Source organism: Hypanus sabinus, chromosome 18 (genome assembly GCF_030144855.1).
Source record: "Hypanus sabinus isolate sHypSab1 chromosome 18, sHypSab1.hap1, whole genome shotgun sequence".
Classification (NCBI taxonomy): Eukaryota; Metazoa; Chordata; class Chondrichthyes; order Myliobatiformes; family Dasyatidae; genus Hypanus; species Hypanus sabinus.
The window spans coordinates 76,315,821-76,333,741 of record NC_082723.1 but is presented as its reverse complement, the minus strand read 5'-3'; the positions used below and the strand labels follow the sequence as shown (position 1 = coordinate 76,333,741).

The following is a 17,921-nucleotide window of genomic DNA, read 5'->3' as shown; positions in this document are numbered from 1 at the left end:
GATTTCTAGATCATTGTGACCTGTATAAAAAGGATGGTTGCACTTGAATCGGAGAGGAACCAATATCCTTGCGGGAAGGTTTGATAAGGCTATTGGGAAGAGTTTAAGCAAGAATTACTGGGGGATGGGAACAAAACTGAAGAGATGGAGAAAGTGTCAGTTGGCTCACAAATAGAGCAAGTTTGTAGACAGTCTGAGAGGGAGGATAGGCAGGTGATAGAGAAGGGACGTGCTCACACTGATGGTTTGAGATGTGTCTATTTTAATGCAAGAAGCATCATGGACAAGGCGGATGAGCTTACGAGCGTGGATCAATACTTGAAACTATGATGTTGTGGCCATTGCAGAGACTTGGGTAGTTCAGGGGTAGGAATGGTTACTTAAGAGTGGCAGGCTATAGATGGTTCAGAAAGGACAGGGAGGAAGGCAAAAGAGGTGGGGGTGTGGCACTGCTGATCAGAGAGTGTCACAGCTGCAGAAAAGGAGGAAGTCATGAAGGAATTGTCTACTGAGTCTCTGTGGGTGGAAGTTAGAAACAGGAAGAGGTCAATAACTCTACTGGGTGTTTTTTTATAGACCACCCAATAGTAACAGGGACATAGAGGAGCAGACAGGGAGACAGATTCTGGAAAGGTGTAACAATAACAAGGTTGTAAAATCTAGAGAATGTCGTGCATGAAAATCCCAGCATGAAAATATTCAAACCACCCTGTCTGACACCAGCAACCAATCCACGGTCAGTCACTTAGATCACATTTCTTCCCCGTTCTGATGTTTGGTTTGAAGAACAACTGGACCTCTTGACCACATCTGCATGCTGCCATGCATTGAGTTGCTACCACATGATTGGCTGATTAGATATTTGCATTAACAAGCATGTGTACCTAATATAGTGGTCACCAAGTATAAATTCCCATTATTACAATAAAATTCATTGTCTACAACTTAGCTAATGTTCATCGATTGCTGAATGGTGGCTAGAACTTGTTGGCCAGAAAGAACTACAGTCCAGATGGACCTGTTGTACAGTCTTGACACAATAAATAAATAAAAGTGACAGGAGATTTATCTACACACTGCATGCATTCAATTTAATTTCTATTAAAAATGCAAAAAAAAATAGTTAAAAAACACCATCTTATTGAAAAGAAAACAAATCCCTCTCTTTAACTAATTTCCATATTGTGGTTGAGCTGAAATGCTATCAAGCACTTACACCATATCCTGTAGAAGTTCTGTTGTAGCAGCAACAGCTTTGATTGGTCAAAGCTACCCAGTGCCATAATGAAAAATCATTGTAAGATTCTGCACCCCCTAGAAAGAGTGTTGCAATGTCATACATAACTCCCACAGACAAAGGAAGGATGATTCTTGATAAAAGTAGAGCTCCACTATATAGTAATCCACTACATAGACGAGTATATAAAGTAAAGAAGAAAGCTAATATAAATCATTTCATGTATTCCTAGAATTCAATACAAAGTAACAGAGGTTATGCTTCATTTGGTAAGTCCATATTTGACATAATGTGTACATTGCTTAAGGAATTTCTTAGCAGGTTAAGAAAGTTTGGCTTATCACCATGGAATCTAACAAATGTAGGTGAGAAACAATGCACGGTAGCCTGGTAGTTAGCACAACATTTTACAGCACCAGTGACCCAGGTTCAATTCCCGTCATATAGGTTTTCTCCCAGGTGCTCCGGTTTACTCCCACCATCCAAAGACGTATCAGCTGGTAGGTTAATTGGTCATTGTAAATTGTTCCATGATTAGGCTGGGGTTAAATCTGGGGATTGCTGGGTGCCTCAGTTCAAAGAGCTGTAAGGGCCTATTCCATGCTATAAATAATAATTAAAGATCTCGTATCAAACATATCTTTTTATGCACACATGCCCAGAAACAGTGGTCATTAATAAGACAAGCATATATCGTCCTTCCCTGACTACCCTTGAGGAGGTGGTGGTAAGCTGCCTTCTTAAAACTGCTACTGTTCCAGGTAAAGTACTGCAGTTCGGAGGCTGGAGAGTTTCAGGGAGTTCAGTAAAGAACTCTACTTAGGATATTCATATTATGAATGAGAAGTTGCTTAAGGAGCTTCCATTATTAACGTAAACATCAGGACATTTATACTGAGACCGCAATAACAAGGACATAACATATGACCTTATATTTTAGTGACGTTGAAAATCTGGCTGAGTGGTGCCACAACAACCACCTCATATCCTATGTCAGCAAGACCTACCGGCTGATTATCAGCTTCCAGTTTAAGACAGTGCCCAGAGACACAGCGACAACTTCCTGGCAGCAAATAAAACTACTACCTACTTTATTAATCACATATTTTCTCTTTAGCGGTCACTGCAATCAATAGCCTGTAACTTCCCATTTGGAGTTGAGCTTTTGAACTGCCTGCGCATCTGCCATTTTTATGGTGTGAACTGAAGTCTCGAAGGAGCAGGGCGGTTGCGATGTGGCCAGAATCTAGACTTTGGGGCCCGAGCCAATGTTTAGCTATTGCTGGAATGGACTTGAAAGTGATTCGAAGCAGCAGTACTGAGTCAAGGCGAGGCAGAGACAAGGAAGCGGGGCCCAGTCCTAAGTGCTTGGAGCAACGCATTGTTTGCCCGATTTAAGCACTGGACCAGATTGGAAAGGTCGAGTACAGGCAGAATCGAGCTAGCAGGGCCCAGGACTGACAGCATATTGAAACACCAAGGCCCAGGTCCAAGAGCGAGGAATGGTGTGTTGTTGGGCCAATTTAAGTGCTGGGGCTGCTCACTGCTTCGCAAACCTTACTGATCTCTGCAATGAACTGAGGCTGTGGCTTGCAATTAATGGGCTCCTAGATCAGCTGATGACTGGTTTCATGACTGACCTCACTTTCAAAAATTTCAGTTCTGAATGTTATTTGCTTACTTTTAATGTTTGCATAATAAAAGGTGATGTGGGAGCTGGTGGACCCCATTGTTGTTCCTGCCGACCACATCTTCAGCAAGTGTTAGCTGCTCAAAGTTGACGACCTGGAATCTGAGCTTCAAACACTGCAACACATCAGGAAGGGGGTGAGTTATCTGGACGTTCTCTTCCACGAGGTAGGCACACCCATCAGATTAACTGCCTCAAAGTCAGTCTGTGGTCAGGGACAAAAGGGTGTGACTGCAAGTGAGGCGAGTAGTGGGATCCAAGAGACAGTGCTGGAGCAGCCTCAGCCCTTGAGCTTGTCCAGCAGGTCTGAGATTCTTGCTCCCTGTGTGGATGAGGAAGGATGAGCAAACTAACTGAGGCACCATGCTTCAGGGAGCCATTCAACAGGGAGGAAAGAAGAGAAATTGGAGATAGTGTAGTCGGCGGAATAGGCAAAGTTCTCTGCCGCAGGGATAGAGCATCCCAAAGGCTGTGTTACCTGCCTGGTGCCCGGGTTTGAGAAATCTCATCTGACCTGCAGAGGAATTGCAGTGGAAGGGGAAAGATCCAGTTGTCGTGGTCTAAGTGAGTGCCAATGACATAGGGGTTCTGTTGAGGGAATTTGAACAACTAGAGACTAAATTAAAACGTAGAACCAAAAAGGTGGTAATCTCTGGATTACTACCTCAGCCATGTGCAAACTGGCACCAGGTCAAGGAAGATTAGAGAGTTAAATGCATTGCTCAAGGATTGGTGTGGGAGAAGTGCGTTTGAATTCATGGGAAACTGGCACCAGTATTGGGGAAGGAGGGAGCTGTACCATTGGAAAGGGCTCTACCTGAACTGTGATGGGACCTGGATTCTAGGGTCTAGGGTCTGTGATGGGACCTGGAACTAGGGTTGTGGATAGGGCTTTAAATTAAATAGCAGGGGGTGGGTTCAACAGATTGGAAAAGTATGGATAAAGTAAAACAGCAAAGTGTGGATAAAGATAAGGTAAAAGCAAAAGTTAAAAAAGAGAAAAGTAAAGGTGGAGTGCAGAAAAGTCAAGTACAGAAGAGACAAGGATTACTAGATTTTAAAGGCACAATGAGTGTAAAGGCTCTTTATCTGAATGTCTATGGTATTCATAACAAGGTCAGTGAATTTACAGTATAAATCAGTACAAAGGGGTATGATTTAGTGGCCATTACAGAAACGTGATTGCAGGGTGGAGAGGATTGGGAATTAAATATCTGAGGATGTCAGGTAATACGGAAAGATAGTCAGGAAGGTAATGGAGATGGTGTAGCACACTTAATTAAGGATGAGATCAGGGCGATACCAAGAGATGATAGAAGATCTAAGGAGCAGAATGTGGAATCCATCTGGGTAAAGATTAGAAATAGTAAAGGGAAAAAAAATCACTGCTGTGAGTTCTCTATCGGCTGCTGAATAATAACATTACAGTGGCTCAGGCAATAAATAAACAGAGAAATATCTGCGGCACGTAAGAATGGAACAGCAGTTATCATGGGGGACTTTAACTTGCACATAGTTTGGCTGAATCAGGTTGGTTGAGGTAGTCTTCAGAAGGACATATAGAATGCATCTGGAATAGCTTTCTTGAACATCATGTTACTGAATCTACAAGAGAATGTGCTGTCTTGGATCTGGCCCTTGCAAGGAGACAGGTAAAATTAGAAATCTTATAGTTAGGGATCCATTTGGAAAGATTGAGTTTCTGATACAAATGGAGGGTGCAATAGTTTGATCTAAAACCAGTGTATTATGCCTAAATAAAGAGACTATAACGGGATGAGGGAGTTGTTGGATAGGGTAGAATAAGAACACAGGCTACATGGTGGAATGGGTGATAAACAGTGGAAGACGTTCAAATAAATTTTTCATAGTACTCAACAAAAGTCTATTCCAGTTAAAAGCAAGAATAATAAGGGTAGGGGAAGCCAGCAATGGATAACTAAGGAAATAAAACTTGTGTGTACAAGCTTTTGTGTACATCAAACTAAAAGCTTGTGTGTACAAAGTCACCAAGAGTAGTGGGAAACTGAAAGATTGGGAAAACTTTGGAAAGCAACAAAGAACCACTAGGCAAGCAATAAAGAAGGGAATCACAGATTATGAAAATAAACTAGCACAAAATATAAAAACCGATAGTAAAAGTTTTTATAATTATAGAAGTGGAAAAGAATGGTAAGTGGTGTGGAGGATCAGGGGGATCTTGGGGTCCAAGTCCATTGGATACTCAAAGCTGCTGCGCAGGTTGACTCTGTGGTTAAGAAGGCATATGGTGTATTCAACACATACAAATAAGCTGGATGACAATACGGTGTATTAGTCTTCATCAACCATGGGATTGAGTTCAAGAGCCAAGAGATAATGTTACAGCTACATGGGATTCTAGCCAAACCCCACCTGGAGTACTGTGCTCAGTTCTGATCACCTCACTACAGGAAGGATGTGGAAACTATAGAAAGGGTACAGAAAAGATTTACAAGGATGTTGCCTGCATTGGGGAGCGGACCTTATGAGAATAGATTGAGTGAACTTGTCCTTTCCATCCTTGAAGCTGGAGGATGAGAGGTGACCTGATGGAGGTATATAAGATGCTGAGAGACATTGATTGTGTGGATAGTCGGAGGCTTTTTCTCAGAGCTGAAATGGCTAACACAAGAGGGCACAGTTTTAAGGTGCTTGGAAATAGGTACAGAGGAGATATCAGGGGTAAGTTTTTTTTTTACGCAGAGAGCAATTGAGTGCATGGAATGGCTGCTGGCGACTGTGGTGGAGGCAGATACATAGGGTCTTTTAAGAGACTCCTGGATAGGTACATGGAACTTAGAAAGATGGAGGGCTGGGGTAACCTGAGGTAATTTCTACAGTAAGTACATGTTCAGCACAGCATCGTGGGGTAAAGGGCCTATATTGTGCTGTAGGTTTTTTATGTTCCTAGCAAAGTTGTTTTCTCTGGTAGGTGAGACTAAAACTAGGGCTCAAAGCCTCAAGATTCGGGGGAATAGATTTAAAACCGTAATGAGGAGGAACTGCTTTTCCCAGAGAGTGGTAACGTTATGGAATTATCTGCCCAATGAAGCAGTGGAGGCTACCTCAGTAAATATTTTAAGACAAGATTAGTTAGATTTTTGTGTAGTAGGGGAATTAAGGATTATGGGAAAAGGCAGGTAGATGGAGATGAGTCCATGGTCAGAGCAGCCATGATCTTATTGAATGGTGGAGCAGGCTCGACAAGCCAGATGGCCTACTCCTGCTCCTATTTCTTATGTTCTTACGTAATTTGTTTTTTTTTCCTGCACTTTTAGCAATCTTTTTTAATGGGTTTCTTTGTTTTGTGGCTGCCAATAAAGAGACGAATCTCAATGTTGTATATAGTACCCAAACATTGATAATTAATGTACTTTGAACTTTAAACTTTGACTTCAGGAGGAAGAAACTGGAGATCCATTAGCCAGTACTCATCAGAGGGGTCAGAAGTGCAGAAGGTCAGCAACTTTAAATTCCTCTGTGTTTTCATTTCAGAGGACCTGTCCTGGGCCCACACGTAAGTGCAATTACGAAGAAAGCACAGCAGTGCCTCTACTTCCTTAGGAGATTGCAAAGTTTCAGCATTATATCTAAAACTTTGACAAACTTCTATAGGCGAGCGGCAGAGAGTACCTTAACCATTTGCATCAAAGCCTGGCACGGAAACACCAATGCCCTTCAACGGAAAATAGTACAAAAAGTAGTGGATACAGCCCAGTACATCAGGGCTAAAGCCCTCCCCACTGTTGAGCACATCTACACAGCGCATTGTCAGAAGAAAGCAGCATCTATTATTAGAGACATCCACCACCCAGGTCATGCTCTTTTCTCACTGCTGTTAGCAGGAAGAAGGTACTGGAGCCCCAGGACTCACACCACTAAGTTCAAGAACAGTTATTACTCCTCAACCATCAGGCTCTTGAAACAAAGGGGATAATATCACGTGCCCTATCACTAAACTGTTCCCACAATCTATGGACTCACTTTCAAGGACTTTTCATCTCTTGTTCTCAATATTTATTGCCTATTTATCTATCATTATTTTTTATTTTTCTTTTGTATTCGCAGTTTGTTGGCTTTTGTACACTGGTTGTCCGGTCTTTCATTGATTCTATTATGGTTATTGGATTATTGAGCTTGCCCACAAGAAAATGAATCTCAGTGTTGTACATGGTGACATATATGTTCTTTGATAATAAAATTACTTTGGCCCATTTCCTCACAAGAATGCACATGATCATCTCTGTATATCAGAGTATACAGGTCTCTGTCGCTGCATCTGTGAACCCAAACGCAGGATCACACAGGACTTGGAAGGGTTAAACAAAACTAGGAATTTTATTAACAAAAAAGACAAAGCAGCAGAATTTATGAGGTCTTGGACAACTCAGAATAAATCGGCCTGAACTTCACTTGGCAAGGAGCAGGATTACCGAGACCCCGAGGGTTAGTACTGCCCTTTAAATACATGAAAGAATCTGTACCCAGCTTATAAAACCACAGATTAATTACAAGCTAACAAGTAGCTATTCTAATAAAAGACCAAAGTCCAAGATTACTTAATTGGTCACCAGCAAAGTCCTGGAGAATTAATTGGAAATTTTCAAGGGCAATTGCAACTTCAATGTAAACTACAGAAAACCTAACAAAAACACATTAAAGGTCCCCAAAGTGCAACAATATATTATAATACATTATAAAACACTGAGAATACAAGGAAAAACAACAGTAAAAAAAACTCAGAGCTCTCAGAATACTCTACCTACAAGCCAAGGTCGTGACACAGCTCAGCTGAAGGTCAACTTGTATTTAATCAGAATTAGGTTTAATATTAATTGTAAGAACAATCATAATAAATCAACAACAGTATTTCTAATTGTAACTAAATCTTAAGAAACCCTATCTGAGATACCAAAATGCTGGGCTACGGACAAGAGTTTTTTGATGGCATCTAGATCAAGGTCTATTTTCATGGCTTTTGCCTGCATGGTGGGGGGAGAGGCAGTCAGTGTTTCTGCTGGTGTTACGTGGGGGGAGGTAGGAGCGTAGAGAATCAACGTTTCTGCTGTTGCTTATGTGTGGGAGGACGAAGGGGACGGAGGAGGCTTTCGGGTTCTGATGTCACTGCCATTCATTCTTTGGGCTTTTTGTTTCGTGGATGTCTCTGAAGAGTAATAATTTCAGGTTGCATATTGTAAACATTCTCTGATATTAAATTTCACCATTTGAACTTGCAAATGAATACAAACATAATTTCTCTTTTATATCTTAAGCCCCACGAATATAAATTCACAGCAGACCAGCAATTACTACCATTTCAAACCCTAAAGAGCTCACATTAATACTTTTCTTATTCTCTTATAACAGGCAACATAATTGAGATGGCATTACCTCGATTTTTTCTCCCCGAGCTGTCTTCAATCCACTGTACTTTAGGTAATCCTTTCAGGAGGCGAAGCAGATAAGGGACGACAGTATCTTTGTGCTGCAAGAAGTAAGATCAAAATTTATTTCCTGGTTCAAATCAAATCATTTCACGGGTTGACAGCACTGAAGCAGACCTAACACCTGCCAACGGGAGCCCTCATGAGTACCTGGGTTGATCAATGAAATAGGTCGGCGATTTAAACTGGTGTTATGTGAGGGTTAGTTTATTTGTTGGTCCAAAGGAGCTTCCATCACTTGGTCCATTTGCAGCAGCTCTTTTCCATTGGTTACCTTGTGCCCCACAGCACAGTCTAGTTTCAGGAACCTCAAAGGTATAAGAATAGCACGTATCAGGGGGCTCAGTCTCTCTCCTTCATCCCCAGGGCCCGCTTCACATCGAGGTCACTGAAGAACCATTGGAAACTAGAGTTTGGCGACCTGGCCCACTCACGTGCTTAGCTCAGTATTTGTTTATTTAATATTTAGTTTTATAGTTTGTGTAACTTGGGGGGGATATAGATGTTCAGAGATACTTAGAGGGTCAGGATCCTGTGTCATGGAATACAAGACAAATGGGGACTGTTCACTGTTGCGTCCTTCCTCCACTTCAACTGCCATTATGATGTGTCATCATCTTCTACCAGCTTCACTGGTAAGAACTTGGCTGGATTGCTATTTGGTACCTCCCCCTTGAACTTACCGCCTTGACCCTGGCGACTCTACCAGAAGCTAAGCACCAAGCAGCTAATTTCCAGACAACATCGCTCTCGGGATCTCAGGAACTCACAAGTGTCTCCACCACGACAAGGTGGGGAGGAAGATCACACACACACACACACACACACACACACACACACACACACACAGTAATTACGCTGAAGGGCTCAGCCACTTCATTGGTTCGAAGCACATGTGCTAACAAGTGAAGTCTAGCAAAGACTAACACGATTTTGATTTATATAAATGGTACCTGAAAAACCACTATGAAGAACTTTTTATTCTGGAGTCTTCCCCTTCCTTTCCTGCCTTGATCATAAGACCATAAGATATAGGAGCAGAGTTAGCATATTTGGCCCATCGAATCTGCTCTGCCATTTCATCATGGCTGATCCATTTTCCCTCTCAGCCCCAATCTCCTGACTTTCTCCCCATATTCCTTCATGCCCTGACTATTCAAGAGTCTATCAACCTCTGCCCTAAATTTACCCAATGACTTGGACTCCACAGATGCCTGTGCTAACAAATTCCACAGATTCACCACACTCTGGCTAAAGAAATTCCTCCTTATTTACCATCCTAAATTGTGCCAGCCAGTGGTATGGTGATATCAGCACTGGACTTCGAGGTGAATGATCCCAAGTTCGAATTTGGCTGGCTCCTTGCATGCCTTCCATCTGTGCTAGGTTGAGTGTCAGGCTAGCAACTCAGCCTCACAAAAAAACAGTTGAATGCCAAAAGGAACAACAACCATTCTAAATAAAGATCCCTCTATTCTGACGCTGTGTCCTCCTGTCTTACGACTCTTCTCCAAATCTACTTTATTGAGGCTTTCACCATTTAATAGGTTTCAATGAGATCACCCCTCATTCTTCTGAATTCAAATGTTCCTCATATGATAAGCCTCTTAATCCTGGAATCATTTTCATGAACCTCCTTTCATGGAGAGAAACCTCTCTAATGTAAGCACATCTTTTCTTAGATAAGGGGCCTAAAACTGCTCACAATATTCTCATTGCAGTCTCACTGTGCGTTATAAGGTTTCAACAAATAAGGCCTCTCTAAATAAATGCTAAAGTTGCATTTGTCTTCCTCACCACCAATCAACATGCAAATTAACCTTTTGGAAATCCTGCACAAGGACCCCCAAGACCTTTTGCACCTCAGTTATTAGAATTTTCCTTCCATTTAGAAAATAGTCTACCTTTTTATTTCTTCTAGTACATAAACATATTCTTCTCAACACTGTATTCCATCTGCTACTTCTTTGCCCAGTCTATCTGTCTAATGCCTTTTGTAGCCTACCTGTTTTCTCAACACCACCTGCCCATGCACTTATCTTTGTATTGTCTGCAAACTTAGCCACAAAGTCATCAATTCTGTCATCCAAACCATTAACATATAACTTAAGAAGGAGCGGTCCCAACACAGACCACTGTGGAACACCACTAGGCACCAGCAGTCAAAAGGAAAAGGCTCCCTTTATTCCCACTTTTTGCCTCCTGCTAATCAGCCAATGCTGTATCCATGCTAGTACCTTTCCTGTAATACAATGGGCTCTTAACTAGATAAACAGCCTCATGTGTGGCACCTTGTCAAAGACCTTTGGAAAACCAAGTACACAACATCCTGCTTGTTATTTCTTCAAAGAATTCCAAGAGATATATCAGGCAAGGTTTTCCCTTAAGGAAACCATGCTGACTTTGGCCTATTTTATCATGTGCCTCCAAGTACCTCAAAATCACATTCTTAATCATCGACTCCCACCATCTTCCCAATGACTGAGGTCAGACTAACTGATCTGTAATTTCCTGTCTTCTGCCTCTCTCCCTTCCTGAAGAGTGGAGTGATTTTGCAATTTTCCTGTCCACTGGAACCATGCATTGATTCTTGAAAGATCAGTGCTAATGCCTCCACAATCTCTTCAGCCACCTCTTTCAGAATACTGGGATGCAGATCATCTGGTCCAGGTGACTTAGCTACCTTCAGATCTTTTATTTTCTCAAGCATTTTCTCCTGAGTAATGGAACTTCACTCACTTCTGCCTCTGATACTCTTGAACCTCCAGCATACTGCTAGTGTTTTCCAACGTGAAGACTTAAGCAAAATATTTATTCAGTTCCTCCAGCATCATTTTCCAGTGGTCTGATATCTACTCTCACCTCTGTTTTACACTTTATATATCTGAAGAAACTTTTGATACCCTCTTTAATATTATCGGCTAGCTTACCTTGACTTCTTTATGACTTTTTAGTTGCCTTCTGTTGGGTTCTAAAAGCTTCCTAGTCCTCTAACTTCTCACTTCTTGCTCTATTATATGCCCTTTCTTTGGCTTTTATGGTGGCTTTGACTTTTCTTGTCAGCCACAGTTGAGTCATTCTACCTTTAAAATATTTCTTCCTCTCTGGGATGTATAGTATATATCCTGTGCATTCCTAATTGTTCCCAGAAATTCCAGCCATTGCTGCTCTGTCATCAAGCTAGTGTCATCTTCCAATTGGTTTTGGCCAGCTCCTCGCTCTTGCTCCACTGTAATATTGATGCATCTGACTTTAGTTTCTCTTCTCAAATTGCAGGGTGAATTTGATCATATTATGATCACCAAGGGTTCATTTACCGTAAGCTATCTAATCAGGTCAGTTCGTGCACAACAGCCAATCCAGAATCCCTGTTGGCTCAACCACAAGCTGCTGTAAAAAGCCATCTCGTTGGCATTCTACAAAGCCTCCTTTTAGGGATCCAGAACCAACCTGATTTTCTCAATCTACTTACATATTGAAATCCCTCATGATTATTATAACATTATCATTTTGACATGACTTTTCTATTTCCATTTATAATTTGTAAACTACTGTTTGTGGGTATGTACAAGAACTCCCAACAGAGTCTCTTTACCTTTGCAGTTTCTTAGCTCTACCCATAACGATTCTAAACCTTCCACTCCTGTGATACTTCTAATGATTTAATTGAATTTTTTAACAACAGAGCCACCCCACCCCCTCTGTTGACCTGCCCATCCTTTTGATACAATGTGTATCCTGGGACTGTAAGCTCCCAGCTATAATCTTTTTTCAGCCGTGATTCATTGATGCCTACAACTTCATGCACGCCAATCTGTAACTGTACTGCAAGTTCATCTACCTTATTTTGCTGCTGTGGAGGCCAAGTATTGGGTGTATTTAAGGCAGAGATTGATAGGTTCTTGACTGGACATGGCATCAAAGGTTACAGGGAGAAGGCCAGGAACTGGGATTGAGGAGGATCAGCCATGATTGAATGGCAGAGCAGACTCAATGGGCCAGATGGCCTAATTCTGCTCCCATGTCTTATGGTCTTATGTTATACTGTGTGCATTCAAATTTAACACCTTCAGTCCCTCTTCAATTTTGCCCCTCTTTTACACTGCAACTCAACCCGTTGACTGTAATTTTGCCCTATCATCAGCCTCTCCCTTTTTTCTAAATATTTATTTATTAAATTTTAGAAAATTACAAAGAATAAATGTGATGATAAAATAGTGAGAAAAATAATATTAACCCTCCCCCCCCCCTTAACCCTTATCTAAAGAAAGAAAAAGAGAGAAAGATTGCCTGGATATCGGAGGATGCCCACATGCTCCATGGAGTTCAAAATAATTTTAATATTTATTTTTACTTTCCCCAATTACTTTATAATTTTATCTTGAAAGGACCTTTGTATATTTTGTAAGTATGGGAGCCAAATTTTCAAAAATATATCATATTCATTTCTTAAATTGTATGTAATTTTTTCAAGTGGAATACAACTATGTATTTCATTATTCCAACAATCCATAGTTAAATATAAATCAGATTTCCAAGTAACTGCGATAACTTTTTTGGCTACTGCCAATGCAATTTTTATAAATTTTTTCTGATACTTATTCAATTTAAGTTTCGGTATTGTCCCTTCAATGTCTCCTAATAAAAATAATACTGGACTATGTGGGAGTTGTACTCCAGTAATTTGTTCCAATAAAAGTCTTAGATTTATCCAAAATGGTTGAATTTTAAAACAAGACCAAGTAGAATGTAAAAAAGTACCAATTTCTTGATTACATCGAAAACATTGGTTTAATATTTGAGTTTAATCTAATTATTTTCTGTGGTGTTATATATAATTGATGTAAAAAATTATATTGTATTAATCTAAGTCGAACATTTATTGTGTTTCTCATACTATCAGAACATAATCTTGACCAGTTTTTTCCATCAATTTTAACATTCAAATCAAATTCCCATTTTTGTCTTGATTTATGAATTCCTGATTTAATTGTCTGTTTTTGAATCAAATTATACATACAAGATGTAATTTTTTAAATTTTTCCTTTTTGAATTAATATTTCTATTTCACTAGGTTTTGGCATCAACATTGTTTGTCCCAGCTTTTCTCGTAAATAAGCCTTGAAAATAACAGAAAAGAGTGTTATTTGATATTTTATATTTATTTTTTAATTGATCAAACATCAGCCTCTCCTTGCTCGCAATCTCACTGAACACTGCCTCTTAAATCAACTGTCCCATCCTCAGTACTATCACTCCAGTTCCCAGCCTCCTGCCAAATTAGCTTACATCTTGATGAAGGGTCTCAGCACAAAACGTCAACTATATTCATTTTCACAGATACTGCCTGACCTGCTGAGTTCCTCCAGCATCTTGTGTGTGTTGCTATGAAATACAATGTGCGACCTTTGACAACTCTAATTGAAAGGGTACTAAAGCACTTTTGAAAGCATATTAACTAAATATCTAACCTGAAGGTTTGATTCCGTCAAAAAAATGCCCAGTGCAATAACTGCATCTCTGCGACGCTCATCCAGCTGGAAGTTGCCATGGAAATCCACAGGGGACATGCATAACAGCTTTTCCACCTGCAAGAGAAAGTGGGGATTCAATCTTCTCCATTGCAACAAACAGCATAATGCTTCACAATTGTACTGATAGTCTCATATATAACATGCATAACATTCTCTGCAAACTGCTTTTTCCAAAAGCTCCCTTCTGGAAAGCATTTTAAGACCAGTAAAACAAAAACTTAACAACATCTTAAAAGTTTCTTCTCCAAGGCAGTCAATCTGTTCAAATATTCCAGTTAGCCTCCCCCATACACATACACATCTCCTTCCATTACCCCCATCAGTTAAAACCACTTTTTACTGTATAATGCTGTTTACACTGAAAATGAGATGTAGGGGTTATCCAGAGGGATAGCACCTCTGGTGAAGGGGCTTGTCATGTCCATTCTGGGGCAGTTCATTCACCTTTGGTTCCCACTGGACACTCACCTCTCACCTGTGGCTCGAAGTACCTGTTTGCACGCGACAGTAGCCACATCCTGGTACACCACTAAACCAGATGAGGGTAGCCAGTGGGCTTCATACCTTGGTGACATAGGGGTATCCCTGTCATGGCATGTGAAGTCAGCTCTGGCATGCTGGTTAGATGAGATTTACAGTGAGATAGTACAGGTAGTCCCCAAGTTACGAACGTCCGACTTAGGACAACTCGTACTTACGAATTGATGCCATTTTAAGTCAGATCGCGATGCCGTCCGGCATTTTAAGTCGTTGCCGTTGACACAGTGTTGAGTGTTTAACTTTGTATTTGGCTTGAACTTTTCCTAGTAAGATTCACCCTGACCCGACCACCCCCCTGCTGTTCCGGTCGGCTGGTGGCGCAGTGAGATCAGCGCCGGGCTCAAGAACAGAAGTTCCCAAATTCGATCCAGTGACTCCCGTACCACTCGTGCCGGGTTGATGACAGGCTCGCAACTCAACCACATAAAAAAAAACATTGGCACCTCCAGTTTAAATTCCCACGCGGAATATTGTGGTGGATCAAATACCCAAACCCAGCACAGCCACCACTTGTCCCATTCAGCCTGTCTCTGTGCGGTGGTTCTTAGGACCCAGCGGACCTCGGGAGCCGGTGGAGCTCGGGACCTGTCGCCCGCAGTGTTTCTGTTCCATTGTCGGGAAGCGATTGCGAATGAAAATAAAGTCGAAATAATAAAGCGTTTGGAAAGAGGTGAAACGCCATCAGTCATTGGAAAATCATTAGAATACAGTCAGTCAACGATTGGAACAATTTTATAGGTTAATGGATAAAGTGAGAATAATTGAGGCCCTGCCCCAATGAAAGCTACAATTATAACTAAGCAACACAGTGGTTTAATTATTGGAATACATACGCTTCTTAAGTGTTTTATATGCATAGAAAGGTAAAATATATACTATATATTAAGACAAACATTTGACTGATGCTAAATAATACCAGATGTACTTGTTCCGACTTACGTACAAATCTGACTTAAAGACAAACTCAGGAATGGAACTCGTATGTAACCCGGACACTGCCTGTACTGCAATGCTCCATGGAGAATGAAGGCACAAAAGGTGTGATGGTCACCCACTGCAACAAAGGAAGTCCCTAGTAAACTACTGGACACGGACTTCTGAGGTCGAGAGAGTGAAACTGCTTCAGTATCATGTTTTTTCCACTTTAAAAATTCTCCTACATGGGTTTCCTGTCAATAATGAACAACCACCACTACACTGTAATCACATGCTGGCACTTACTTATTTCTGCATATTTTATTCATATCTATTCAACCTCTTCTTTATTACTTTTTTAAATTATATATAATTCTTTATTTTTGTAAGACCATAAAACATAGGAGCAGAATTAAGCCATTCAGCCCATCGGGTCTGTTCTGCCATTCCATCATGGCTGATCCCGGATCCCACTCAACACCATATATCTGCCTTTCACCAATTTTTTGGTGCCCTGACTGATCAGGAAACTATCAACTTCCGCCTTAAATATACACACAAACTTGGCCTCCACCAAGTCTGTGGCAGAGGATTCCACAAATTTACCTCTCTCTGGCTATAAAAATTCCTTCTTACCTCTCTTCTAAAGGGTTGCCCCTCACTTTTGAGACATTGCTCTTTAGTTCTTAATATCCTCACCATAGAAAACATATTTTCCACATCTACCTTATCTGGTCCTTTCAACACTAGGCAGGTTTCAGTGAAATCCACCCAACCCCATTCTTCTAACTTCCAGTGTGTACAGGCCCACGGCTGCCAAATGCTTCTCATATGTTAACCCGTTCATTCCTGGAACCATCCTCGTGAACCTCCTCTGGACTCTCCCCAATGAGAACACATCCTTTCTGAGATATGGAGCCCAAACTGTTGACAATACTCCAAGTGTAGCCTGATTAGTGTCTTATAAAGCCTCAACATTATCTCCTTGTTTTGTACTCAATTTCCTTTGAAATAAATGCCAACATTGTATTTGCCTTCTTTACCACAGACTCAACCTGTAAATTAAACAAGCCTTGCACGAGGATTCCTAAGTCCCCCCTCTGATGTTTGAACCTTTTCGCCAATTTGGATAATACTCTGCACTATTGTACCTTATACCAAAATGCATTATCGTACATTTCCCAACACTGTATTCCATCTGCTATTTTTTGTTCATTCTTCCAATATATCTATGCCCTGCTGCAATTGCATTGCTTCCTCAGCACTAAGTACCCTCCACCTATCTTCATATTACTCGCAAACTTTGCCACAAAGCCATCAATTCCCTTGTCCAAATCATTGACGAACAACGTGAAAAATAGCGGTCCCAATACTGACTCCTGAGAAACACCACTACACACCAGCAGCCAATCAGAAAAAGCCCCCTTTATTCCTACTCACTGCCTCCTGACTGTCAGCCATATCACTATCCATGTCAGTATCTTTCCTATAATGCCACAGAATTTTATCTTTTTAAGCAGCCTCATGTGTGTCTCAAATGCCTTCTGAAAATCCAAATAAATGACATCCACTGTCTCTCCTGTGTCCACCCTACTTGTTATTTCCTTGAAGCGCTTTAACAGGTTGTCAGGCAAGATTTCCCTTGACAGAAACCATGCTGACTTTGACTTACTTTATCATTACTCTCCAAATACCTCAAAACCTCATTCTTAATAATAGACTCCAACACTTTCCCAACCACTGAGGTTAGGCTAACTGGCCTATAATTTCCTTTCTTTTGCCTTCTTCTTAAAGAGTGGAGCAACATTTGCAATCTTCCAGGTCTCCAGATTCTTGAAAAATCCTGACTAATAGACAATAAGTGCAGGAGTAGGCCATTCGGCCCTTCAAGCCAACACCGCCATTCAATGTAATCATGGCTGATCATCCACAATTTGTACCCCATTCCTGCCTTCTCCCCATATCCCTTGACTCCGCTATCTTTAAGAGCTCTAATGCATCTTTAATGCATCCACCATCTCTTCAGCAATCTCTCTCAGGACTCTGGGCCATCTGGCCCAGGTGACTTATCCACTTTAAGACCTTTGAGTTTGCCTGGCACTTTTTCATCTTGTAATAGAAATGGCACTCACTCCTGCTCCCTGACACTCACGGACCTCTGGCACACTGCCACTGTCTACCACAATGAAGACAGATACAAAGTACCCATTAAATTCATCTGCCATTTATTTGTCCCCTGTTACTACCTCACCAGCATCATTTTCCAGGGGTCTAATATCAACTCTCACCTTCCTTTTACTCTTTATACAAATGAAACAACTGCTTTATATTATTAGACAGTCTAATTTAGATGAAATTAGATATTTCATCTTTTCCCTTCTTGTAGCTTTTATAGTTGCCTATTGTTGGGTTTTAACTTCCCAATCATCCAACTTCCCACACATTTTTGCTACCTTAATATGCACTTTCCTTGGCTTTTATGCAGTCCTCAACATCCTTTTTCAGCTACAGTTGCCTACCCTACCATTTGAGAATTTCTT

The 17,921-nt window shown here is 41.0% G+C and overlaps 1 protein-coding gene across 1 annotated transcript in view; it reads right to left on the bottom strand.

The window, feature by feature from the left end:
* The window catches only part of pi4kab (phosphatidylinositol 4-kinase, catalytic, alpha b), a 314,691-nt gene that overhangs the window by 286,784 nt on the left and 9,986 nt on the right, over positions 1-17,921 (bottom strand). Inside the window, exons 2-3 of the mRNA XM_059943702.1 lie at positions 13,864-13,980; positions 8,340-8,433 (exon numbers count right to left, since the gene is read on the bottom strand). Coding sequence (XP_059799685.1) covers positions 8,340-8,433; positions 13,864-13,980 — 211 coding nt within the window. The remainder of the gene's footprint in view (positions 1-8,339; positions 8,434-13,863; positions 13,981-17,921) is intronic.